This window comes from Vidua chalybeata, chromosome 4, assembly GCF_026979565.1.
Source record: "Vidua chalybeata isolate OUT-0048 chromosome 4, bVidCha1 merged haplotype, whole genome shotgun sequence".
Taxonomy (NCBI): Eukaryota; Metazoa; Chordata; class Aves; order Passeriformes; family Viduidae; genus Vidua; species Vidua chalybeata.
Window position 1 is genome coordinate 2,694,328 of NC_071533.1, and position 25,719 is coordinate 2,720,046.

A 25,719-nucleotide genomic window follows, 5' to 3' on the forward strand; every position below is an offset into this window, starting at 1 on the left:
GTGATTTTCATACTTATCAAAATAAGGAACTGTTGAGAACCATTAATAATGTGGGTAAATGCTGTCTAAGCTTCCCACACTCAACCCTGCCAATAAGTGCAACAATCCTGCTATTCCAGTCTGGAGCTCCTCCAGAGCAGAGACATTTAATCAAGTTACATTGTGAACTTGCTCTGCAACAAGTTAAACATAAGAAGATCAATATGTAGCAACAATTTTTATGTTAGGCTTGCCTGGACCAAGATGTTAAGCCCTTTTAGATGAACCCACATTAAACTTTAGCATAAAGGGTATTTCTAAAGCCAAGTTAACATGTACACAGACAAGTGTAGAGAAAGAGTGCAAAAGGAGGCTTTGAGAAGCTGTGGTTTAATTATAATTGCTATGAACAGCAGGAGACCCTAAGCTTGACAAAGAGCAGAAACTGTTTTCAGTGATTATTTTCCAAACTTTTCTTAAACTCAAAGGATTAAAGTAACTGGACACAAGCACCTTCTACACCACTGCCAGAAGAGCACATCTGTATCTCTTAAGGGTTGCTGGTACCTATAATTGAAAGCAACACTTTATATCCTAACATAAAATTTCTTGATAGCAGATAGATTTGTGTTCTTATTTAAGTAAATAAATTATAAAAAGTTGCTGAAAACATTGTCTCATTTGAGACACTGCCTAGCCCAAAAGTTTACCACGAGTGAATTCTACAAACTTTAATATATTTATCCAAGTGATTTGTATAAAGAGAGTTTCACTGACCTTCAAAGTCCACATCCCCAACTAACTTGGTTTTTCCTGTAAGAGGATCATGGATATGGTTGATGCCTACGTCAATCACAGCAGCACCTTCTTTGACCATATCAGTTGTAATCAACTTTGGGATACCTGGAATCAGCAACACATTTAATTAGCCTGGCCAGGTAGACTGAGGTTATCAGTTTTGAATTATATCAAGGGGTGTACATGCATAGCTATGCATGCACAAAATAGAATTCTTTCCATTGAATATTTCTTCATACAGGCCACACTGAACACAACTATTCCTCAACTGCACACAGTTTGTAACTACTACAGGAAAGAGGAAAAAAAAACACAAAAAACATCCCACCAGAAATTGTGCTATGGGATTGGTTTTGGATCAAAAAACATACAACCATGAGGCAATTTGAGCTGTTACAGTAACCCCAGCAGACAACACTGATCTTCCACAGGGACAATACACCATTTCTTGCTCTTTACAGCAATTTGTGTGACCTCTGTACTTGACCTGGGAGACCCAGCCTGGGCTCCTGCACACCTTGTGGGCTGCATTTCTGAGGCATCCTGGGGTAGGAGTTTTTTGCTATTAAGAAATTCCAGCTGAAACAACCACAACAAGCCACCTCAGCTTTTTCATATGCAACATATTCCTTCAGCACATTTAAATGTGAAGCATCTTGATATTCATCACGAATACGTGCCTCAGTCAGGACCCAGAAAACCTAAAAGGTCACTTCAAAGTCTAGATAATGAAATATATCCACAGCTGTATGACTCCAGTCAGGAATTTCTTCCCCACCATGCAACCTCCAGCTTTCAGTAATGGGAATTTCCAAACTAAACATTACAATTCACCTTGCTTCTTGAGCATTTCCACCAGTTTTTTGTTTTGAGAGGAACGTTAGAGTACCTTCAAAAAGGGAGTCTAAACTCCCCTCTCCCCATCAAAGCAGCTTTCTCTCAGGTGGGGAGAAGGCAAAAAGGAAAAGAAACCAAATCCATACAGTTTGAAACTGCATTTTTTTGGGAGGGAAACACTGGTGTACAAGGCTCTGGCTCCATGTGCAGTGCTAGAGCACTTAGTCATTTGGATACAGACAATACTACAACATTCTTGGCTCTCCATTTCTCAGTCACCCATAAGATATCCGCTTGAAACTCTGCTTCTCATGTTGAGCAAGCCAAGATCTCACATTCTTTCCTAGCCCCATTTGATAACATCTGACTGCATCTCCTTCATCCCCCTCTGATGTCATCCATGGCAACCCGGCTGGTAATTGGATAATGCCTCAGCCTTATGGGGGTAAATGATCTGTGTGTGATAGGGCTGGATGCATATTAATGGAAGCTGCACAGTTACACCCTTTGTAAAATGGTTTGATAATAAGCCAAATACTTAATAGCAACAAATGAACTAACCCCCAAACCAAATGAGCGTATGTACCTACTTAAGCCTACTTTACATACCAAGTAGGAAAGGATAAACATAAGAGTACCTTTTCCTAAAATGCACTGGCTGAAGAATATGGGAAAGCATTCATGGGTAATTTTTGTAGAAAATTATGAATCACATTTTAAACAAAGGAAAAACAAGGCCCTATCTAATCCGAGTTTAGGTGCAAGGACTGTTAAACAGCCAATTTCTAAGAATGCTAAGCAGAATAAAGGGTCTAATCAACCAGCACTTCCTACACAAGACCACCACAGATCATGTCCCAAGGGATGGCACAAGTAGTCCAAGCAGAAGTTCACCTGGCATTTGGCACAGCCATTACTTTTTCTCTTTACCTCCTCCCCAGACGTAGCAGGCAGATGAGCCCTGTTTCTCTCAGCAGACTGGAAAGCCCAGAGAGCAGGAGCAGCAAGCTCACTGGTTCAAAAGTCCTGCTGTTTCCATCACTGCCTCACCTGTCCTGAGGTGGCCCTAGGAGCACCGCTGGATGAAGCTGCACTTACACTTCTGCCATGGGGCTGGGCTAATGGCAAAAAGAACAGACACCATGGGATGTCTGTATAGGCAAGGATAGCAGGCCAAGGTGGGTAACCCCTGTGGTGAGATACAACGTGTCAGGTGTGCTTAACAGGAAACACAATGCCTTGGATAGAAATCCAAAAACTGTGCAGTATTGAAAGAGATTTTAGGGAGGGGTAGGCTGGACAAGAACAGTGTTGGTGGAACTTAAGATGCAAGGAGTTGGCTAGGAACAGAAAGGAAGGAATAAACTGCGTGGATAGTTACAATCCAAATAAGCAGGAAAACTGGTGCCCCAAGCCTAGGGGCAAATGAGAGCCAGCAGAAACAAATCTTCTCACATTCAGGAGTAACAGAGAAAAGAAGCACCTGATTTGAAGTATTACCAAAACCATGAACGCAAGTGAACAGGAAAGCACTTTGAGGTGGAGCACCAGATCAGAAGAGACTCACTGGGACAAGTCACCAAACAGGAGTCAGGATGCAGATGGCTCCTGTAAAAGTACTTCACAGGAAAAGGAACCTTGGTCTTCCATGCAGGCACATGCAAAAAAAGCTCTTTTCCATTTGCATATCTTCTGCAATGGCATGTAAAAGCACCTGTTCCAACCTGGCAAGGTACAAGTTGCAAGAAAGGTAACACTCAATGAATAGATCACCCATTTCCGGGGAGTGTGTGATCCCAGAGGTAAAATGTGCACAGTTCTCATGTAACAAAAGGAAGCTTGGAGTGATTCCACCTTTCTAAAGCACAACTTTCCCCAGAGCACCCACCAGGGCAGGGCTGCATGCTGTTTGCATAACCTAGCCCTAGGTTTTTCCAAGTATATCTCAAATTGTGTAACAAGTGTTGTATCATGCTCCTGTTACAAATGACACAGGAAAATAATGTGAAAGGTAAACACGGCTGAATTGCTACTGGACCATTTAACTCCAAGCATAAACAATGACAAACCAGGTTCAGCACAAAAATCTGAAGCAATGACTAAATTGGAAGCAGTGAATTTGGATGAAAAGTTAGTGATTTATTTCCAGTTAGCACACCATTGCTATCTTTTATTCATAGTGGTGAATTCTGGTCAGGTCCACAGTTGAACAATTAGATGGGGGACAAATAAGCTGTTTTTTACTCCTGGCCTGCCTTAGGAAAGAGGCAGTGAAGTTAAACCCTGAAGGAAAGGGCATCTCACTTCACCAGGAAGTGACAAGCTTTAGACAGCTACCTGTCTGTGTTCATCTAGAAAATACATAAGGAAGTCTTGGGTCTTGAGGATGAGAAAGAGGGGGGAAAGGGAGCAGAAGAGAGCAAAGACACAATCCTCTTGTAGTCCTACAAAAGGGTACAAGGATGATATCCCTGAGCTGCAAAGGGACCCAGAATTTTACCAAGGTTATACTAAGTTGGGTCGTTCAATTTTTAAAAATTAATTTGTAGTTCTACCTCTAATACCTGTAAACAAATAACCAAGGCTGCTTAGAAGCAGAGTTCTGCCTGTTTCTTTGGGACAGATTTGGGACAACTCTAAGTGTATCAGTTTACATTGCTTTAAGAGTACAGACACTGATCTTTCAGTCCCCTTCCTCTAGGCAATTACCATTGTCTTTCTCTTGACATGGTAATTGTAAAAGAGAAAAAGCCCCAGCCATTAGTAAGTAACATAGGTTAACCAAACATCCAGTTAATTCGGCAAGGTTGGCCTTAATTCTAACAGCAGGGGAATAATACCGTGGGTTTTATGAATGCAGGCTCCAGCTGATTTAAAGAAACCCTCCTGTCAAAATTTAAATGACTCATGATTTTTCCATGGCACAGAGAATGTTTTAATTTACATAATTATACCTGTATAAACTATGCACTGACTGGTTCCCAATCTTGAGTTCACTCCGAAGTCTCCCTAAGGGAAAGGTGTCGCATGTGATGAGAAACAGTTTATGAGTCTGCAAACGTGAAGGGCAAGAACAAAGAGCCAAATCACTTGCCCTTCCTACAGTGAGAAATCCTACCCAGTGCAACACCATCAGCGAGCATGAGCACTGATTATTCAGAGAAACATGAAAGAGTAAGTGCCACAGACATAGACTGCAAAAGTCCTCTTTTTAGGTTTGAAATGCTGCAATTGGAGTATTGACACCAACCAACCAGTATTACCTGCAGCAACTATTACTATGTCAGCAAGCTGCGTATGGATCTTGAGCTGCTCTTTTGGGGTGTATCTGTGAGTAATGGTCACTGTAGCATCACCTGAAACAGAAGAGAAAAACAATTAATTGTTAAATATGAAATCCTATAAAAAGTACAGCATTTACCTTCAGGCACAAATTACTTACTTTCGTACATTAACAACAGAACAGATTATCAGATTTGTCTTGGGACATGACTTTTAAATCATAGGCAGAGCACTCACAACACTTGCTGCTCACACATATGAAAAAACACTTCTCTTAAAAATTCTCCCAGAACAAATCCATTCATATACTGTGGACTGAATTCCCTTCCACAGGAAGGTAAGCCCTTGCACGGCTTCATTACATTCAGTGGAACTCCACAAAGCAAACCCAGCACAGAATCCAGTGTCTGTTTTATCAAGCCCAGTTTGTAGAGGGTGCCACAAGACTCAGCTGTCTGCCACACACGAAAGCTTCAATACAAGACCACCAGTAGAAGCATAAGAAGCACACATTCTTCTGCTCCTGCAGAATAAACTCCCCTGGTTAGACATGAAAAAGCCTTGTGCTGTTTGATGGAGACACTGAGAAGAGACCACAACATGAAGAGTCACAGGGAGATGGTCCGAAGTCTCCTACTGCATCCAACAGCAGGAGTGGTACTCCCTCAAAGACTGCCCAAGCAAGCAGCAAAGAGAATGGCTCTCAAAGAAGATTCCTTCCAAGCCTCTCTGCAATTATTTGTACTATACAGTGTTCAGGTGTTACATACCCTCATCTCTGCCTTCCACTCATCACAGACACCTAGGCCATGTTACTTGCAGTTAAATGAAAACCTTTTGCCTTCTCAGACATTACCATCACATCTACTTCCTAAGGAATGTGTCTGGCTGGTCTAATCTGTGTCTCTCATCTTATTAACTCTCTCAGGCATCTCATCTTCAACCTTTCTGGCCTCTGGCTTCTCTGCTCTTTCCCCTCACTTTTTATCCCTCTTCTTCAGGCTGTGCAGTGCACATCATCTCCCCAAGACAAGCAGATCAAAACATTTGCAAATAACAAAAACAGAAAAGTACAGGCTTTTAGAGGAGTCTACCAATACCTGCTGTAAGCCAAAGAACTAGGTCTTGCCCAAAATCACAATCATTACTCAGCAGAAAGGTTGAGAAAAACCAATGGATAAAATCCAAAGTTACAAGGTTACCTCTGAAGAATAAAATTGGTGCTAATTTGCCTCTAAGATTTTAGTGAGGAATGTGTCTGCAGTCAACTCCTGAAACCAAGCAATTGCTTTCACTACCAAAAAGGAAAGGAGAACGGGGGGAAAAAAAAGCCCCTACCTTGACAACAGCAGTCCAGAAGCTTACAGACACCTCAGGGGAGGTTTTCCATTTATTTGTGATCATGCCCAAACAGAAAATAAACAAATATTTTTATACTGCTACTTCTGCTGAAAGAAGAGGAATATATTTAACAATTAAGATCCCACATGATACTCCCAAGTCAATTCCCTAGCTTACAAAACAGAGATAGTCCCTTGACCTGCCTACACAGAACATTATTTATTTTGGAAGGGGTTCACATAGCTTTCCCATCTGATCAGATATTGCCACCTGCAGGACATGAGTGTACCTACATATGAAATATCACAAATTAAGACAGTCCCCAACTTCGAATTTTTGATCATGATCTAGAAAGAAAATAAACCAAAATGCACAACAAAGATAGTACCATACACACCCACCTCTTGCATCAATTTTCAATTAAAAAAAAAAATAAAATCAACCCAGTCACTGAAAAAAACTCTTTCTTGACTGATAACCTGAGAAAGTTCTTTTTCAGCATTCCATTGTAGGTTTTCTCTGCTCCCTATACTCCTGAGTTTAAGTTTAAAAAAAAAAGAAAGCTGAAACCGTGGCCTGGCCTCCCTTCCTTTCCACACGCCATCCAGGCCAGTCTCTTGCTGCCTACAGCAGAAGCAGAAATTAAACCCAAGTGCAGAAGATGAACCTGATATTCAAGGAGAGCCCCATCTGTGAATCAAGGAGGAAAACTCCACCAGATCACCCCAAATACAGAAGTATTTCTCATGTGCACAGCATACACACAATGGTAGCTCATTATCAGAGAAGTACACGTCCCCTTGTTTTCTCATTGCCAGCTGCTTTATACTGTGTGCCAACACTCAGCAGACTGAAAAACTAGAAAACTACCTGAGAAATAAATCCAGTTCTTCAGATTAGTCAAAGATAACTCCAGTGCATTAATTCTTTCTGTATCTAGGCTCCAGTGTCAGTAAGAGACTATCTGAACATTCTTCTGTCCCTACACCACATATGTGACATACTTAGAACGACTGGCAATGCCAGCAAGCAGGGTTGCAAGCGAAGTCTTCTGACATGGCAGGAACAAAAATATTGGCAGATCACCATGAAGCACCATAAAAATCTCATGGACCGGCCCCCAAAACAAGCCGCACTACCAGACAGTCAAAGAGAAACTAGAAACCCAGGATACAAGACAAAACCTGAGCCATGGATCCAATCCACTCAAAAGCTGGAAGCTGCAAACAGTATTTAATAACAGCTAAAAACTGCCCATGCAGCTGGTGAGGGTCTTGCAACAAGCTGCTGAAAGCATCACAGGTCACTAGGTCTTCTCATTGCCAAGTGAGAAACATGTAAGTAGTTTGTAACATGACTTTGTGCTCTACCAAGCCTACTTCAAGCATCAGCTGCACTGCCAATAACAAATGTCATCCAGTATTTGCAGCAAATGGCAAAAATGCTACTAATTTTCATGGGAATGAGGATGAGACCATAACTATGCACCAATGGTAATTACAATCCAGGCACTGAGAGAAGATCCAAATAGCAACTTTCCCACACAGGCTGAATGGATAAACCAACTCTGTGATTAGTATAAAGCTTTTAGTGTTTTATTATATTAATAACAGATTTCACTCTGCTCCAATTAAATAGGCCTGGGATTAAATGTCCATGTTTACCTCATTTGTACACACCACCACAGCAGTTTCTAACATCAAAATGGAGTCACAAAAGGGCAGCATTCTATCTAAATTATATTTGTTTTAATTTCTACAGCACAATTATAGCAGCACATGTAGGATTCTGTAATTAGAATCACTTTAAAATATTTCCACCACAGCACTCAATTTCCAGGGGGATATAAACTGCACTGCAGAAATATCCCCCAGGCCAAAAAGTAATCATGGTACTCACGCTGAAGAGTTCCTCGGTTGGTCATTCGGGTATTTTCATAAGCAACACCTCACTGACATAGCACAACACAAGGGTCATGACACACCTTTTTGTTTATTCCTAGATAAACGTGTGTGTGTGCACATGTATCCATATGTGTATCTGCATGCTCATCTGTGTATGACCAATGAAATCAATATTGAACAAGCAGGAGGACAAGTCATTTAAACAGCTACATTGTATAAACACCACAGTAGCCTCTGCAGCTCCTCATGGCCTCACTGCCAGTACTACCCTCAAGGACCAGTTGAAATAGCAGCTGTTTCAAACAGAGGAGGAAGTGATGACTGAACAGCAGAAGAAGTCAAGTTCAGAAACTGCTCTCCTGAGAATAAGTCAGGAAACGTGTTAGGAAACTTATTTCCTTGGTCTGGTTGCAAGTACTGACAAGAGTGGAAAGCTTTCTCTTTAATCTGAGTTCTCTAGTCAGCTTTATTTTCAGGCCTTCACAAATGGAAACATTGGAACAACATTCCTGGACTTACCTCCAGGCCTTTCGTGCTCTCCATCAGTATGTAAAAGCATTGAAATAGGCATTCCAACATTTTTGGATCTTCCAGCTACAAGAACATTTTTTCCAAATGTTTGTATTCCTTGCAGGGAAAAAAAAAAAAGGATTAAAAAATGATACCCCACTATTTTGATACATCTAAACCCTTCTTCTCAATCCCCACAACAATTATTTTGTTGTTGTGGACTGCTGACATCAACACTGCTGACTTGAAAATGCACAAGGCTGAATTTGAGGTATGAGCCCACAAAACAGCTTTCACCTTTCACCCTGGAGAAAGAGAACTGGCAACTCATTCAGGTTACCTGAATCACTCTTAGTAAGGACTTAATTTCCTTGCTCCAGCCACAAAGGGAAGCATTTACGTCTACCAGTAAGAACATGTACATTCTAAATAAAAAATTACAACTATTCAACACATAGGCATTTTTCCCCTTCCAGTACTGAATTAAGTGCTCCCATTTTTCTTACTTGTTTTTCCCCCTTCTCGACAAGAACTCATGCATCCAATCTTCTATTTGACAAATAGAACAACAGCACAGAAAATTTCCTGCAAAACTATGAAATTCAGAAAGTTACTGAAGTGTTTCAGCAAATACTACTGTCTACACTTAACAGTTGTGCTAATGGCACAAGAGCCCATCTACTTGGCAGCTCCTTATTCAGATTAATACCCTAAACATTTGTTCTTCAATCAGCCCAATGCATTTAGATAACCGTGACCTTCTACCTCACACCTGAGGTCATGCCTTGTTCATCTCCCAGGATAAGAAGAGTTCCAGGACACGTGAGTCTCTTACCCGTCCGTTTTATGATCTCCCAGACGGCAGCAGCTGTGGCAGGGATTATGGAAGGCTGATCGAGACACAGCCGTCCAACATTCATGATATGGAATCCATCCACATCTTTTTCAGGGGCGATGGCGTTACAGACTGTCCGTTCATCTATGTGATCTAGGAGACACACAGCCCTCAGCTACAGCTCCTTCACTTGTCAGGTGCCCTCAATACATCATAACACAGACAAGCCTGGATCTAGCCAGGGTCATTAATTACTGCTCTTGATCAAATGAACTATACTCCCCCTAAAGGCAATTTCACCTTTTCAAAGAGTTTACTGAAGATTAGGTTAAGGCATTTGTCACAGTGTTGATACAACAGATTCTGTCAAAATATGAGAGCCCAGTACTCAGCTGAGAATGAGGACAGTAAGAAGATAAGAAGAAATGTTTAAGGAAGTCACTTCTGCAATGTAGAATACTTTAAACATGAAGGAGCTCAAAAACCCCAACAAACCACAGAACAGTTATATGCATTTCTCTGGTTTCTAAGCACACAGAGGATACATGAGCTCATTTTTAAACAAATTCATGGAAACCTCAAGCTGAAGTAACTTTGAAGGTCTAGCTTTCCTTTTCCAACAATACTATATTTTTAGTCAACTGCTAATCAGTAGAACCAAAACATATCCTACTTCATTAAAGAAGTGAGAATACACTAAACTGTTTGATAGTTGTGATCTCAAAACACTGAATATGGCTTGAATGGCATTGCCAGCACATAATTTTGTATTCATATGTACTCATATTGAATATTTTTCATATGCATTAATGATACAGGACAGTTCTGCAACTGCTTAAAGCTTATACTGCATAAACATTAGTGCTGATTATGAAAAAAGGTGTTTGCCGGACCTCTCCCTGCAGAGTTACAAACCCAAGCCTCAACCTGTAATACATAACACCCCAGAGGAACTCCACAAAAATCCCATGCTAACCCAAAAAGCAATCTGTGTTTAATGACTGACCCAAGGCCTGCTGAGAGCCCCAAAGTGGCACTGACTGACCCATGTCCTCACCCAAAATGGCACTGACCGACCCACAGCCTGCAGTAACCTAGACCTGTTGAAAGGTTTTGTCTGGGAGAAAGTCAAGCTGACCACCAGAGTAGGTAGATGGGGAGAAAGCCACTGACCCTCTGCGGCTTAATGACCAGTTTGTTATTGAACCTCCTGGGAATTTGGGTGTTCCTCCCAAGCACCAGTAAGAGTGAATCAAAGGATCTTCCCCTAACCCTAACAAGTAGGCTGGGGGTTTACAATTTCCATCTCAGAGCAATTGCTTTTTGCATCCCTTACATCACCCATTCTACCCACAACCTGAACAGAATCCTGCAACTGTGTGACAAGATGTCCCAGTGTCCAAGTCAGAGGGTACTACAGGAGGTTTAAAAAAAAAAAACCAAGGAAAATAAGCATCAATAAGGAAATTCAGATGTTGCCAGTAAAATATTTTAGACACATAAATAGGATGGTTTAATTTAGTAGGTTTTTGTGGTTTTCCATTAAAAGGAGCTAGATAATAAAAGATAAGCACATTGTAGAACTTAAACCATGGTAATCTCCTATTAAGATTTCCAATTAGAAAACCCCCTAGAGTTAAACCAGGCTGCTATGATTTATAATTTAATTCTCCATTTTTTGAGGAGAGCAAGTTTCCTTTTGAATCCTAATGAGGAAAGACTGTGGAAATTAAGATATTAAGTACATTGATGAAAGTCTCTTAGAACTGAGACTTGCCTCACAGAGACTGAAAGCAACCATAACCCTGTTTTTATGTCAACTTGGGAATTAAAAAAGAAAACAAAACCAAGAAAGAAATTTGGAGTAACCTATTAAATGGCTTTTGCCAAAGAGAACTTGTTCCCCTTAGGCAAGTCAGTTCTTCCAACACAAACTTGGCAGCCATGCTTTTCCTTGTGCCTGGGATGAGCAGAACACTGCTCTGAAAAACACCTCCTCCACACTGTCTTTAGCTTCCCAAAACCAGACAGATAATAGACACACTTATGTAAAAGGGAAAAAAAAAAATCACGCTTTACATGGATATTTTCCATATTCAAAACTGATTTGCACAATTCCAGAACAGGGTTTAAAGTACTGGGAAGAAATGCAGCTGCACAGTTGGGGACAAGTGAGCTATGGGCCAGAGAAGAGGATTCCACATGCCTTTTTTATTTCCAGAGGAACAAAATTTCTTAATTCTCTTAATGTCAGTCTCATAAAACATGAGCTGATACCCAAACAAATTTCCTTGCTGTCATTACAAGCCACTCCTCCTCTCCCTTTTCGGCAAAACTTGCAGGACTACACTGGGCATCACTGGCCAAGCATCTACACACAGAGAGACTCATATTTACACAATAACTGCCTCTGGTGCTGGCACATGAAAAATAAAGACTGGTTTCAGAAGGGAAGACTAATGAAAATAATATCATAGCAAAACAGATTTGAAAAAATACTGTATGGATTTTCATCTTCTCTCTCAAATAGATTAACATTTCAGGGTCATCTCCCAGGCAATTCAAACTAAGATACAGAAAAATCTCCAGAAAACTATCACAAGTAACGCACTCAAAAGGGGCACAGAAAAAAAAAGTTGTCCTCAAGCAAAGACGACAATCCTCAAAATTAAGTTCCCCCGGCTTACAATAGTGCAACAGAACAGAGCTACTTCTGATTCCATTTTTAACCCAGTGTTGATCAAAACCCACACTCTATCTGGTTTACAGCAAAAAAAGCTCCAAACCCAATACCACAACCTCAATTCTGGAATAAGGGGCCTCCACTAATAAGAGTTCTCACAACTCCTGGGGCTTTGTCTCATTCCATTACAAGGCAAATAAAATTTGGAAATCGAGCTAACTTAGCTTTTGGCCCTTTGGTTTATTAAGCTCATTTGAGGGAAAAAAAAAAAAAAATCAATTATCTGAGTTACATTGTTATGGAGAGTAACAACAAAACTCACGGAAAGAGCTTACTGAATATTTCCAGTTCATGACAAGTTGTACATTTTACTCTTTTATGCAGACATCACAAGAGTGACCAAGTTCTGCTATTGATTAAAATGTTCTAAGGCTTTTCCTAGCACAAGCAACAGCTGTGCCTGTCTGATAGGTTGGATGGAGGCTAATTAGTCATGTAGTTATTATGACAGGTGTATCACAGTTCTTGGGAGGAATTTTCAACCAAGTTTAGAACCAACCCTAATTTAAGGACTTGAGCATTTCAGTGCAAAACCGTCAAACATTTCATCTGACACAGCTAGAATTATCATCAGGCTTTTTTTCTTTTCTCACATTGACCAGGTTTAAATTCACTACATCTTGAGACTAAAAGAAGTTCTGAACTGTGCACTGATGAAAGTAGACTGCAGTGACCTGATATCCTCCTCATAAATGCATTACTACAAGTGATACCTAACCATTCCCCTGAGTACCCTCACTAGACAAGTGACACGTGACACTTCCCACTTTTGGGGAGCACAGCACTGGACTGGGAGTCCAGTGTACAAGCCTGCTTCCTTTGCTACAGGCTTCAGACAGGATGATTCCCATCCCCAGGCCACCAATGCTCCATCTTTTGCAGTTCTCATCACTGCAATGAAACATTATTATTTACATCACCTGCTGCTGTGAATATCTGTCAGTGGGAGAGATGTTCCTCCAAAGGAAACTGACCACATTCCATCAGCTCCTACCTTGAAGGCCAGGATGTGGCTCTTTACTTGTGTTACACTTCCACCTTGTGGCAAATTTATTTCAGTACATGGCCCATTTCGGGCAGCTTTCATGTAACACCAAGTGCAAACCCTCCTCATCAGGAACACCGCTGTTTATTAGAAATACCACCAAAGCATTTTTTCCTCCATAACTCTCAGCACCTGCCCCAGTTTTGCTGGTTTATAGATAAAAAACATTTTCAGTTTAGTTTTTTATTTCTCTGCAAGTTTTATCACACCAAAAATACCACTTTGCCAGCTACTCCCCAGTGATATTTCAGTGAAATTTCAGTACAAATTAGGAGAAGGTAAATAAAAAAACCCCAAAATTTAGTCAAAGCTTTTAGGACCTTCCCACAAAGTTCACCTGGAACATCATGGCCAACAAAGAAAACAAATGTTTAATGTTCAAGGCAAAACCTGGAATCACTATAACAAAGGCTATAGCATGACCTGCTACATAGCATATTTCTGCATGATATAGGGGATGAAAGCATGGAACTCAAGGCAAACCAGTGCAACACACTCAAAAAATAATTAAACTGGATAAATTACGTGAAATGCCTTGAAACATCAGTCTAACTTATCATTAAAAAAGGCAAGTTTTACATATGAAATTATTTGCAGAATTTGTTTTCTTCTTGAAAATGAACTGCATATTCAACAAAAAAAAAAAAAAAAACACCTCAGCTAACCCTTCATTGCGCAGGTCCTCTCTTTCAAGAGTGTTTTATAGCCCTAAGGGACACTCGCAGCCCAGACCTATTAAACACTTTCCTCTTACATGGACTAGGTATGAGGAGTGGGACAAAGACATCACACACCTGGGAGAGGTAGCTGAACTAATAAACCACTAACTCTGGAATCCTTGTTGAGTTTTACTGTCATATCCAAGAGCTCTTCCTGTGAAATTTCTTTAGGCCTCAGTATGATCTCACTAGAAATGCCTGATAAAAACAAAAGATAGAAGACACGTCAGAATAAGGATACAGAGGGATCAGCTTAGTCTTTTAGTCCAAGAATCTGTCTGATTCTTAAGAACTGTTCCCAAACACTACTTTAAGATGCAAAATGAAACTCACAGCTCCCATTCAAAACACATTAAAATTACTTTCTTCATACAACCATGCAATTCCTTAGGTCCATCAAAGAAAAGGGGGAAGAAATTGCAAAATTTAATTAAGGGGACTCCTCCTGCTTTATTTTTTCCTTTTAAACAAGAGTATCTTGCGCTTACCAACAGAACACTTATATGACATACCCACAGCAGCAGCTGCTTTTATCTTGTTCCTGACATAGATGTGACTGGCTGGATTGTCTCCTACCAATATGACAGTGAGGTGAGGCCTCTGGTTCCCAGCAGATATCCACGATTCCACATCCCTTCGAACTTCTCTCAAAACCTGGTGTGCAAGCTTCGTCCCTGAGATAACAGTTGCTTCGTCACTGTAATGATAAAAAGGCACACAACATTTACGCATAAAATTTTTCACTGGGAAGAAGACACCTTTAAGTGTGTAATCTTTTAATCATTTTGATAAATTTCAAATACTATTCAAAAAACATTAACACACTACAAATCTACATGGGAAAAAAAATGCTTTCACTTTCCCACTTGTCACAGTTGAGACAGCCACAACACATAGAGTGCCACCATACAACTTCAGAATGCTTTCAGCATTCACCCATACAGAGCAACACCATACCTCTTCAGAAGACTCCAAGCACCTACCCAGACAGAGGACCACTACACCACTTCAGAAAGCTGCACGTGTCTGCTCTTTCTTATTCAACCTTCCATACCCCTCATGGTTCACACATCACACCTGCGTGCCCTCTGTTCCCTTTGGTGACTGGGCAGCACACCTGGGCACTCCCTGCCTCGTTACCTGCAATGCTGCTCACCTGCCTGTCACAGCTGTAGCCCGCTGGGGATGAGGCTCCACCGCAGCCCCACTCGCAATTCCACAAACTGTGTACCTACACCAACTTTCTTATCTGAAAAGTGTGGATGTGCCATCAGTGCACTTGGAAGAGGAGCTCACCAGAGGAGCCACAACTCACCTTCCCAACACACACAGCCAGCCACGTAAACGTACGTGAACTCCTGCATTTTGGAATGAAACATGAGAATGTTCTTATGCCCTTAGGTTTTACTGGTTTAAGGAAAGTTACCAACTCCCTTCCTCAAATTTCCTTAAAAATTGATTTGACGTAATTTAATTGATTTGACAAAAATTCTTCTTGTCTATGGACCCAGTGACTTTCATGCCACGACACAAACTAAGATCTGCACTGCTATTTTAGATCAATTTGTACTCGAAAACCCTGAGATAACATCCAGCATCACAGCAGGACATGTCCCACACCCCATAAAAACCTCAAGTAAATTATTAGTGCAGGAACATCTGCGTTTTGCAGAACTGGAAAAGAACAGTTACTAGCAGCACAGAACAGAAGTAGGATATGCACTGGTCCAGAAATACAGCTGCTTCTCCCAAAACTGACAGAACCAATTCTCAATACACAGAACATCCAAGGGGTCAGATGCTTATTTCAATGACTGTTCAGCTCACTCCTCTTTTCATTCTTGAAATCACAAAGATAGTGCTCTCAGCATTGGCACTTGTGATGTGCTGAATCTCTTTAGTCAGCTTTCAGCCAGGTCTTAACACAATTACATATAAATGAAAAGGTTCACAAGCAGGAGCTCAGAGAGATCCTCCCATGCACACCCAGGCAAGAGCTCAGAGCTGCAGTGCTGCAAAACCAAAACCAGAACCCCTTTGCAGACACCGCAATAAATTAAAGGCAGGGGGTGATTATTGTCAGGACACTCATCCCCAGTGCACCAAAGCATGCCCTGTTTGCCACCAAAGGATGAATATATACAGTAATTCTGTATAAATCCCCTGACAGGCCCTTTAAGGTACCAGGAGTAAGCAAACTCGCAGATTCCCCTCAGGGAGGGGGCAGGAAGGTCACATTGCAAGGGCTTCTTCAATTTCAAGGGCACCGCTTAAATCCCCGATGGATCACCAAGGCCAGGGCCACGGCCCGCTCGCCCCGCGTTCTCCCGCTGGTTCTTCCCCGTTTCCCCGGGAAGAACCGCGAACTCAGCGGGGATCGGAGGGCATCCACCCCGAAGGGGGATCGCGGGAGGCCCGAACCCGCTGATCCCTCAGGCGTTTCGCGCCCTTTGGACCCGCCGTGCCAGGAGTGGTATGAGGATGAGGAGGAGGATGAGAAGGTGGGAGGAGCAGAATGAAGAGGAAAAAGATCCGATCGGCGCAAGGTACCTGGCGGCGCTGCGAGGGGAGCTGCTGGCGCTGCGAGTGAGGGTTCGCCACCGCCTCAGGGGCGCCCAGCCCGGGCGCAGCAGCGCGGCAGAGGAGGAGGAGGCGGAGGAGAGGGAGAAGGCTGTGGTGGCCGCCGCCATTTCGGTCGGTCCCCACGGACGGAAGCGCCGCCGCAACCAAGCGACAGGCAGGCGGGGCCACTGCCGGCGGCGGGATCGCGGCCAGAGCGGGCGGAGCTCTGGGACGGGTGGAGCTGAGGGAAGGGCGGACCTGAGGGAGGGGAGATGCTGAGGCACGGTCGGCGTGACAGGGACTCGGAGCTTCAGGGTACAGCAGGAGCCGCGCAAACGGTGCCCCAAACACGGGCTTCGGCTGCACCCTTTGGCTCCCGTGAGCTGCTGTTCCCGTCGCAGTTTGGAGTGGGCAGACACAGAGCTCCACGGGCAAGCATCGCTGCCCCTCATAGTTATTCCCTGCACGCCCGCGTTTTCTAAGGAGGAAGCCTCATGGATTCGCTGGCATCTTGCATATTCGTGACTTCTGTCACGTTCAATTGCAGATTTTATAGTAAAAAATCGCCTGTGCAGAGTGGAAGAAGAAAACAAACCAAGATCTGAAATAGCATATAAAAAGCATACCAAAATAACAACACCACGCTCACCAGCCTACTGACAGCGGGAAAATTCCTTTATAAAGTTGGGAAAAGCTTTGGAAAGATGCGTCAATTTAGTGAGGCTTCATGGTCTGCTATGGTCCTGGCAAGGATGCTGACGAGTTAAATGTTTCCAAAAGGAATGTGACTCAGGTGCTTCCAGGGACAGCGTGCATGCTGGGTTTTAGTGGCTTGCACTTTCTAAAATATTATTCTTATCAAATTATACCCTAAATAAAAACACCCCATTATCCGGCCGCCCCTCAGCTCCGCCTGCCCCGCCGCGACCTGGATCTCGCTATCTGTCCCGGCTCTTCCTCTCGTCGCTTCCTTGCGACGCCCATTCCACCCTGTGGGGTCCGACCGACAAGGCTGCGGCCACCACAGGCTTCTTCTTCTCCTGCTCCGCGCCGCTGTTCCCGGGCTGGGCAACGCTGAGGCGCTGGCGAACCTTCCTTCTCCTTCCTCCCGGCGCCCCGGGCCGGCTGCAGCGCCAGCAGCGCCCTTCGCAGCGCCGCCAGGTACGCGGCGCCCGTCGGGGAGTTCTCCTCCTCGCTCCTTCCTCCTCACCCTCCTCACCCTCCTCGTCGCCCTCACGCTGCGGCGGGAAGCGCGCGGCGGGCGAAAAGGGCGCGAAACGCCTGAGGGGACGGCGAGGAACATTTGATCAGTGTTTGGTGGGAGACCCACCGTGGCACAAAGGTTCTGGTATTACTTTTAGAAAACACACAAGTTCAGCAAGGGAAAGGTAGAGACTTTCGAATTTCGTACACAAACTTTCTGCTGTTAAAAAAAAACCCCAAAAACAAAAACCAAAAAATCAAACATGTGAAGAGTCGGGAACTCTGAAGCTGTGGGACATTACTGCTACAGTGTGTCTAATTCCCCAGGAAGAATATGGTAACATTCCGTGGTAACACCACATATGGTGAAGATATAGAAGCGAATAACAACTAGTACTGGCATAACTCTTTGGAGTCTATACAATTTTCAAGATGCTTTGGAACAATACACTTTCAATAAAGATAATGCCACGATCTTAGAGAGGCTTATATAGATAACATCAGCAATGCAATGTGACCATCACTGTTGTGAAATTGCACCAAGATGTCACATTTCCATTGATACGACTCCAATTGTGATGACAATGCAACATCTGTGCTTAACTTTTAATGTGAAAAGCACATTGAAAATTGTGACCTGGCATAAATTTCTGAGGCTTTTTTTAGTTATGTGACTGACACTGAGTGAAGTTAGTTTCTGGGACTATCTATAATTGAGTGTTATCCCAAATCTTTAAGTCATCTGGTGAGTAGATCTATCAAAACCAAAGTCAGCTGAGGAACGGTTTGGCAAGTGACAAGAGGAGGGACATAACGGGTATGGGGATTGCTGGGAAATGCAGTGTGAGTTTGATTTGTTTTAAATTCATAAAGACATCTTTTGTTGACTTCAGTAGCAGTGCTAATTTTATCTGCATACCCAAGTAAAAGCAGCATAAAATGCTGTGTTTATTTTGATGATTTGTTATCAGAAAAAAATTAATTTGTGATTTTCTTTTTCCCCCCTTTAATAGAATAAGCTTTAATGTAAGAGCCCCAGGAAGATCCCCTTAACACGCAGAATTTGTGATGTGTGGTTAGACTACACGCTATAATTCTTGACAACATCTGTAATTCTTAATGATTATTTTAGAATAACCCAAAAGACAAGTTAAACCAAATAAAGATATTCAATCCACTTTAAGAGAAGCTGAAAATCCCTGTTCTCTTGCCTAATGATGAAAATCAGTGAAAAGGTCAAAATAGCATGCACTTCTGCAAGTATCTGATGGAATTTGAAGACTGTCACTATATAGAAAGAGTTGTAACTACTTCTAGTAGGAATAGTTATTATTGTCTATCACTTTTTTTGTAACACAGAAACTGCTATTTCAGATAAATCACATCTAAATTATTTCCTTGTTTCTCCATGAAAACATGCATCTAAATGATCCAGTAATATTTGCGAATGGCATTATAAATGCTTATCACTGCTTTTACTGATACTTACTGCATTTCCTTTCTAAAAAAAGTAATACCAGAACCTTTGTGCCACGGTGGGTCTCCCACCAAACACTGATCAAATGTTCCTCGCCGTCCCCTCAGGCGTTTCGCGCCCTTTTCGCCCGCCGCGCGCTTCCCGCCGCAGCGTGAGGGCGACGAGGAGGGTGAGGAGGGTGAGGAGGAAGGAGCGAGGAGGAGAACTCCCCGACGGGCGCCGCGTACCTGGCGGCGCTGCGAAGGGCGCTGCTGGCGCTGCAGCCGGCCCGGGGCGCCGGGAGGAAGGAGAAGGAAGGTTCGCCAGCGCCTCAGCGTTGCCCAGCCCGGGAACAGCGGCGCGGAGCGGGAGAAGAAGAAGCCTGTGGTGGCTGCAGCCTTGTCGAACCCCACAGGGTGGAATGGGCGTCGCAAGGAAGCGACGAGAGGAAGAGCCGGGACAGATAGCGAGATCCAGGTCGCGGCGGGGCAGGCGGAGCTGAGGGGCGGGAGAAGCTCATCCTTAAGGTAAATCTCGGCAGTCCGTAGGGGAGCTTTAAGAAAACCTGTATGCCATTTCTTTTTTGCCCCAAGCCGTTTCTGCAGGGGGCATAAGAACCTGCTTTTTATTTATCCTGACTGTGGAAACCCCTTTTGATGTAGCGCCATCACTTGCAGTGTGCTCAGCTACTTTAATCAAATAGCGGTGGTGAAAATCCCCAGACTCTATAATAATTCTTACTGTCTTGGCAGGTGAGAGCTTCTCAGTGTACTCTTTCTGTGGGGAAGAGGATAGTGAGCTCAGGTCCAGGGAGCAAGGTGTTTGGCTGGGTTTTTGCAGAAGCAGGTGTTCCCCTATTTTTGATGTTAAATGGAATGTATTTTTCAAGGACTTTTCCTGCCTTCCTAGACAGGTCTTTACAAACGGCTGATGTGTTATTCAGATGGTGGCAATCATAATTTTTGAGGACTCTTGCAGAGTAAGCATGTTTATTTTCTCCATGAAAGCATTTGGTTCCATGGTCTGCAGCTAAGGAGAACTAAGCACTTTCCCAGTCATTCCTCCAAATATTTTATAAACGTTCTCAGTTCATCAAGTTCATTACAATATAGCACAAAACATGCCATTTACTCAAAGCTGGAACTTTACATGGAAACCAGCAGCTCTTTTGAATTCCATGGGGAAAAAACAAACAAAAACCCAACCAACCAACCAACCAACCAACCAAAAAAACACAAACAAACAAACAAACAACCACAAACAAAACAAACAAATAAAACAAATATTAAAAAAAAAAAAAAACAACAAAAACCAAACAAGCAAAAAAACCCTAAACTATTTCAATTGTTATATGTAGTTTTAAGTTGCAGTGATAGGCTTACTGTGACTTTGTACATTTGACTTATCTACAGGCACTTAAGTGAATCTCTTAGGATGCTGTGAAGATTAACCTTTTTCATGCTTAATACCTTCAGAATTTCAAAGAACAGATGATAACAATTCCTGACCCCCTATGAGGACTTTAAAAACCTGAGAGGCTTTTGATGTGTCCTGTTTTACTAGCATTTTTTCCTTGGGCAATGTACTTTCCTGCTGAAAACTGGGTGGGAGGCAAAAATCCAGAGTTGCACAAGATATTTCCATTGCTGTTTTAGTCTATTAACTTGCATTTGAAGAAAAACATATGACATAGAGCAAAAAGGAAGGACTGTAGAAGTTTTTACTGAGCCATAGTTTTCAAAAATGGCATATTAAAATAGGCATCTATTCCTGTTGGTAAGTTATACTTTTCAGCTTTTGAAAGAAGCCGGTCATTGTCGGTGTTTTAGTCACGGCCTTTGGTGTGTACTAGGCAGGGAAAGTGAAAAATCTGCCTTGGGATTTTGCAAATATCTGCTGCTCTGGTAAAGTGAAGCTGGATGTAGCTCTCTCTGGGCTGTTCCTGAGAAAGACATGGTGTAACAGGACAGTGTGGTCATTTCAGACAGACATCATTCCCAGGAGGAAAGCCATTATGTGTGCAGACACACTGGAGTTTGTTGAGAGGTGGCTAGTGCAGACAGGACTTTCTCAAGGTTCTGAAGAGGGAGCAACAGTCTCAGGTCACCTTTAAATGGCAAGGAAAAAAATCACCTTTTTTTTTTACAAGCAAAAGAATTTACAAGGAAATTCACAAGGAAACGGAAGAACTTTTCATGCTCTCTACCCCTGGGTGTGTAAAGGAGACAGATTTCCATATTACCTTCATTTGTCTGTCCCATGTTCTGGGGATGAGCCAGCTTTCCTCAGGTGTCACAGGAGAACACTCATGACTCCCCCATGTCAGCAAGGCCAAGATGTGGATGTGCTTTCAGATGAGATTTTGTTGGATTCCATGTGGATTTCATTTCATTTCAGTAGATTTGTCTGTCACTAAACAAGTACCATGTACCTAGTGACAGAAGAAATTGTTTTTCCTAGAAATGTGCCCTGAGGAATCCAGACAAGGGGATTCTTGGCTTTCAGAAGTGCCAGAGATCCTAGTTACAGCTGGGGCCTGAACTATTTTTCTTCTGGAAAAAAATTTAGTGTTGCAAACTTTTACTGTTTCTTACCATAGCAAACACTGTTACTCCTTCCCACCTAGCAAAATGCATTTAACTTTAAACACAGCCCACTTCAAGGTGGGCTGAAAAATAGAAAGAATATCAATTCCTGCAGATTGCAGGTGTGTGCCTGAGTTCCATACATCCATCCTGGGCTTAATCTCTCTTCATATCAGCAGCTCAGATCAACTTCACATCAGAGTGTTTAAGTAATGTTCCTCTGAATATAGAAACACGTTTGCTTGGCACAAAGTGCCCCTGACACTTCAGAGAGAACTGATCTGCAGGTCTGTCCAGGAATCCCTGGGTATACAGAGGTCACTGCTTCCCTGAGTCCCACTAGCCCAACTGACACAGGTACACAGCTCCATTTAACATGGAATTCACAAAAACACAGGATATTTTTCAACAGGAAAACATTTTTATTGCATCGTATATTTCATTACATTATCATGAGAAATACACCTCTTTACATACAATTTTCCACAGCAGAATAATGAAAATTAGTTCTTTTTTATGAGTTATGACATTATGTCATACAAGTAGACATAAAATGTCTAAGTCTCTCCGGAACATTTACTGTTCCTTTACATCTTGTGCATAAAGACCAAATATTGTAATGTAAACTCATTTAAAAACAAACCAGCTAACCAAACTCAACATTATCTGGTTAAAAACCAAACCAGTCATGGCACAAACCCCCACAATTTCATAGAAATTATTAAACTCTTCTAAGTATTGAATAGGGGCAAAAAGACCTCAGGGGGAAAATCTGTGATTGCATTAGACAGTACATTGTGCAAAAAGGTCTGAGGCATTCTGCATTAAAGGCTGGAGAGTTGGAGTAGGAAAAAGAGATTCAGCAAAACATTCTTGCCCGAACCAGATTTTATTCCCATGTAATCCTGAACAGGCACTGAAATGTTAAGTGCCAGACAGCACTCTTGTTATTCCTGATGGAAGGGTTACCCCAAGTCATCGGCGCAATCCATTCAAACCTCTCCTGTCACACTCTCTGTGGACATTTGCAAAATCATCCTCGCGATGGGCCCATCTTCTTTGCAGATATTAATGCTGTTTTATAGGAACCTATTGGGAAGCAGTATTTGGCAAGAAGGAGTTTGCACAATGGCGGAGCAAGTTCTGGGAAGGTTGCTGAGAGGTGTCCAGCAAAGCTTCCACTGTCTTATCAAATGGATTCAATCACTTTATCTCAGTCAATAAAACCATGCATAGGATTAGGCAATAACAAATATGAGGCGAGCGAATAAAGAATAGAACATCTGATCTACAAACCCATCAAAACTAGAGAGCTGAGCTATTGTGGTCTCATAGCATCTGTTTCCTGGTATCTTGTGGCAAACAGGTAACTTCATTCCGAGGTGCTCCTTCCCTCACTCAGAGCTTGTTGGATGAACTGCAATAGGCAGAATTCAAATTGTAAAGCCAGCCAGGAAAAATTTCCATAAGTTTTCTTGCATACACCAGATAATAAATCCCATAGGAGGTGTGGAAAAGATGCCTGATGGTGGCGAATGTACTGTGGCTAGATTTCCAATTAATCAGGCATTTGTTATGAATACTCTCCCTGACAACCTGCTGGGCTCTCTCTTCCCCAACAAAGAAGCCCTTTCTGGACACATTTTTGCTGTAACTAACCAGATTTCTCTACAGGAATCAATATCAGAATGTGGCTCGTTACTCTTGGGTTAAAGCCCCTCCAAAAGATAAGTTTGGCCCCAAGTGCCGGCGACAGCTGGCCCGGCAGGTACCTGCGGAGGATCCTGGTGACCAGGAGCTTGACCCAGGGTGCGGCGGGGTCCAGGCAGATAATCTGTCCCTGCTTCGTCGTGGCTCTGCGGGCGAGGCAGGGAGGGGGTGAGGCCGGGGCCGGTTCGGCGGGCCGGGCCCGGGATGGGGCCGGGGCCGGGCACTTACATGACCTCGGGCACGGCGCAGTGCGGCCCCTCGGCGAGGAACTCCAGGCGGGCCAGGCGCCGCGGCGGGATCACGTCGGACACGGTCCGCACGCAGCGGCAGCGCAGCTCCCCGGCCAGCGGCGCACCTGGCAGGCGGGAGGAGCCTTCTGAGCCTCGGCTCCGCGGTCTCCCGAAACCCCCCGGCCCCCTGACGGGTCCGGCCCCCCGCGCATCCCCTGCCGAGGCCCGGCCGCGGACGGATGGCCAAGCCGTTTACCTTGGCATAGAGCGGCGACGGCCAGGAGGAGGAGGAGGCGGAGGTGCGAGTTCATGGCTGGTGCTGGCGGCGGAATGGGTGCAGGAGCCGGCGAGGCGGCCCCCTTTCCCTCCCGTGCTTTTATTCCCTGCAGAGAGCTGCCGGGGAATTTCCCGGAGTGGAGCCGGGGGGCAGCGCCTCGTTGGCTCCTTTCCACCGGTGGGTGTGTACCACTAAAGGAGCGAGGCGGAGAGAGAAGAGCGGCCGGCACAGCGGCTCCTTCAGGTTTAGGAGAGAGGGAAGCGCCGCACTGCATCGTCCCGAGAATCGCCCAGCGTCTGCTCGGACCCCATTCTCCGAAAGGAGCGGCGGGTTTTCTGCGGGGGTTCTCCGTTAGCTTTCAGGGTGCACGGTGCTGAGCCAAAGGGGAATTTGGGTTCTGGAGCTTGCCTTGCTGCGAACCGTGTGCAACCACGCACTCTTATTCAGTGGGCATTGCTCCCCTGAGCACCCCTTTATTTACCTAGCTTTTGAAAACCGGAAATCTTTTTTTCCTGCCACTAGGAGACCCTCAGGTTTCCATACCTACACTCCACTACTGAAACATACCTACACTTCCACTCCTCTGCACACACAGGTCACTCTTTTTCTTCATTCCTGTCAAGGCATTTTGTTAAGTTCAGTTATAAAGAAACAAAATGAAAATGAGATGCAGGTTCAGGCTGTCGTGTGTCTTGCCCCATCTGCCTGAATGCCTTAGATTAGATGTACTAATCTACAGAGTACAAAACCGAGTCAGGATCCAAAACAGATAAGATACAGCATGTAAAGCAGTCCTAAAAAAGGGATTAAGTAGATAGGAAGCTGATGGGACAAAGACTCTAATTCCTGGGCTCCATCATCTACAGTTCAGCTGCTTCATACTGCTGCTGGCTGAGTCCTTCAGGAGATCAGCCTTGTGGGAATATTGTATGTCACAAGCAAATACTGATTGCCCCATGTTATCAGGAAATATCTAATGACTAATTTGGACCCCTTTCCAGATGCAGCTTGGTAATGATATCCTTGGAAGCATCTGGCTTTTAGCTTGGTCTTAGAAGGAAGCTCCATGGTCAGCTTAGGGGAAGCCACTAATTAGAAACCTTCACTGAGATCCCTTGAGATGATGGAGGTGGAATCACCATTCCCTCCATGTTATAGCCACACAAGCCTTGGACTACGAGTTCCCCATGTGGTTGTCCCAAGGAAGAGCCATGTTCTTTGCAGGAAGAAGGATTTGCCCAGCTGTAGCAAACTGAGGCAATGAGCAGGTAGGATGGTGCACAGACAATCTGCTTCAGGTCAGTGCAGCTATTGTTGGCAGATCCAGCTCTGAGCAGATGTGGGGGGCAGATCATTCATTGTCACTCGTGCGCAGTCAGATTACACATTGTTCTTGGACAGTACACATGAGTAAGGACAGTTTACGGGACAGCACTTGGTTTTATGCTTGCATGACTGCTCACAAGAACTGACCCATGAGACTCATTCCACAGTGGTTATTACTGAGGAAATTCCAGATGTCTCCTGGGGTCTGGAGTGTGAGGCTATTTTCAGATATGGAGCAGCAATGTGTGAAACTCTGCAGCCAGCTCTCCCTCAGAGCCGTGTGCCAAGAGGAGCAGCAATCAGGTCATGGACATGCTGCAGTGCAGCAGATGGTACAGAGCTTGGTCTTCTGAGTCAGTGCTTGCACAAACAGGCCT

General features: G+C 43.6%; 2 protein-coding genes across 6 annotated transcripts in view; both read right to left on the bottom strand.

Annotated features, from left to right (window-relative positions):
• Nucleotides 1-19,320, bottom strand: part of LOC128786853 (bifunctional methylenetetrahydrofolate dehydrogenase/cyclohydrolase 2, mitochondrial) — a 38,170-nt gene extending 18,850 nt beyond the window's left edge. The window contains exons 1-7 of one of the 5 annotated variants that reach the window (XM_053940531.1): nt 16,544-16,800; nt 14,506-14,690; nt 14,069-14,191; nt 9,487-9,639; nt 8,661-8,768; nt 4,878-4,970; nt 757-882 (exon numbers count right to left, since the gene is read on the bottom strand). In XM_053940531.1, the coding sequence (XP_053796506.1) occupies nt 757-882; nt 4,878-4,970; nt 8,661-8,768; nt 9,487-9,639; nt 14,069-14,191; nt 14,506-14,690; nt 16,544-16,683 (928 nt within the window). In that variant the 5' untranslated portion in view covers nt 16,684-16,800. Of the gene's footprint in view, nt 1-756; nt 883-4,877; nt 4,971-8,660; nt 8,769-9,486; nt 9,640-14,068; nt 14,192-14,505; nt 14,691-16,543; nt 16,802-17,483; nt 17,739-19,247 lie in introns of those variants that run through there. The other 4 variants (XM_053940530.1, XM_053940528.1, XM_053940527.1 and 1 more) reach the window with 4 other exon arrangements.
• Nucleotides 19,321-22,211: 2,891 nt separating this feature from the next.
• On the bottom strand, nt 22,212-24,068 carry LOC128787229 (alveolar macrophage chemotactic factor-like). The gene is made up of 4 exons (XM_053941227.1): nt 23,996-24,068; nt 23,738-23,864; nt 23,572-23,655; nt 22,212-23,216 (listed from the first exon to the last, which is right to left on the bottom strand). Exons 1-4 carry the CDS (start codon nt 24,048-24,050, stop codon nt 23,198-23,200), a joined length of 285 nt encoding a protein of 94 aa, XP_053797202.1. The 5' UTR covers nt 24,051-24,068; the 3' UTR covers nt 22,212-23,197.
• Between the last annotated feature and the right edge of the window lie 1,651 nt (nt 24,069-25,719).

Bases quoted from the DNA above. Each gene is read 5' to 3' on its own strand.
- LOC128787229 (XM_053941227.1), bottom strand. From the start codon at position 24,050: ATGAACTCGCACCTCCGCCTCCTCCTCCTCCTGGCCGTCGCCGCTCTA. The intron at 23,865-23,995 runs GTAAACGGCTTG...CCCGCCTGCCAG, and splicing joins CGTCGCCGCTCTATGCCAAG to GTGCGCCGCTGGCCGGGGAG. The intron at 23,656-23,737 runs GTAAGTGCCCGG...CCTCGCCCGCAG, and splicing joins TGCGCCGTGCCCGAGGTCAT to AGCCACGACGAAGCAGGGAC.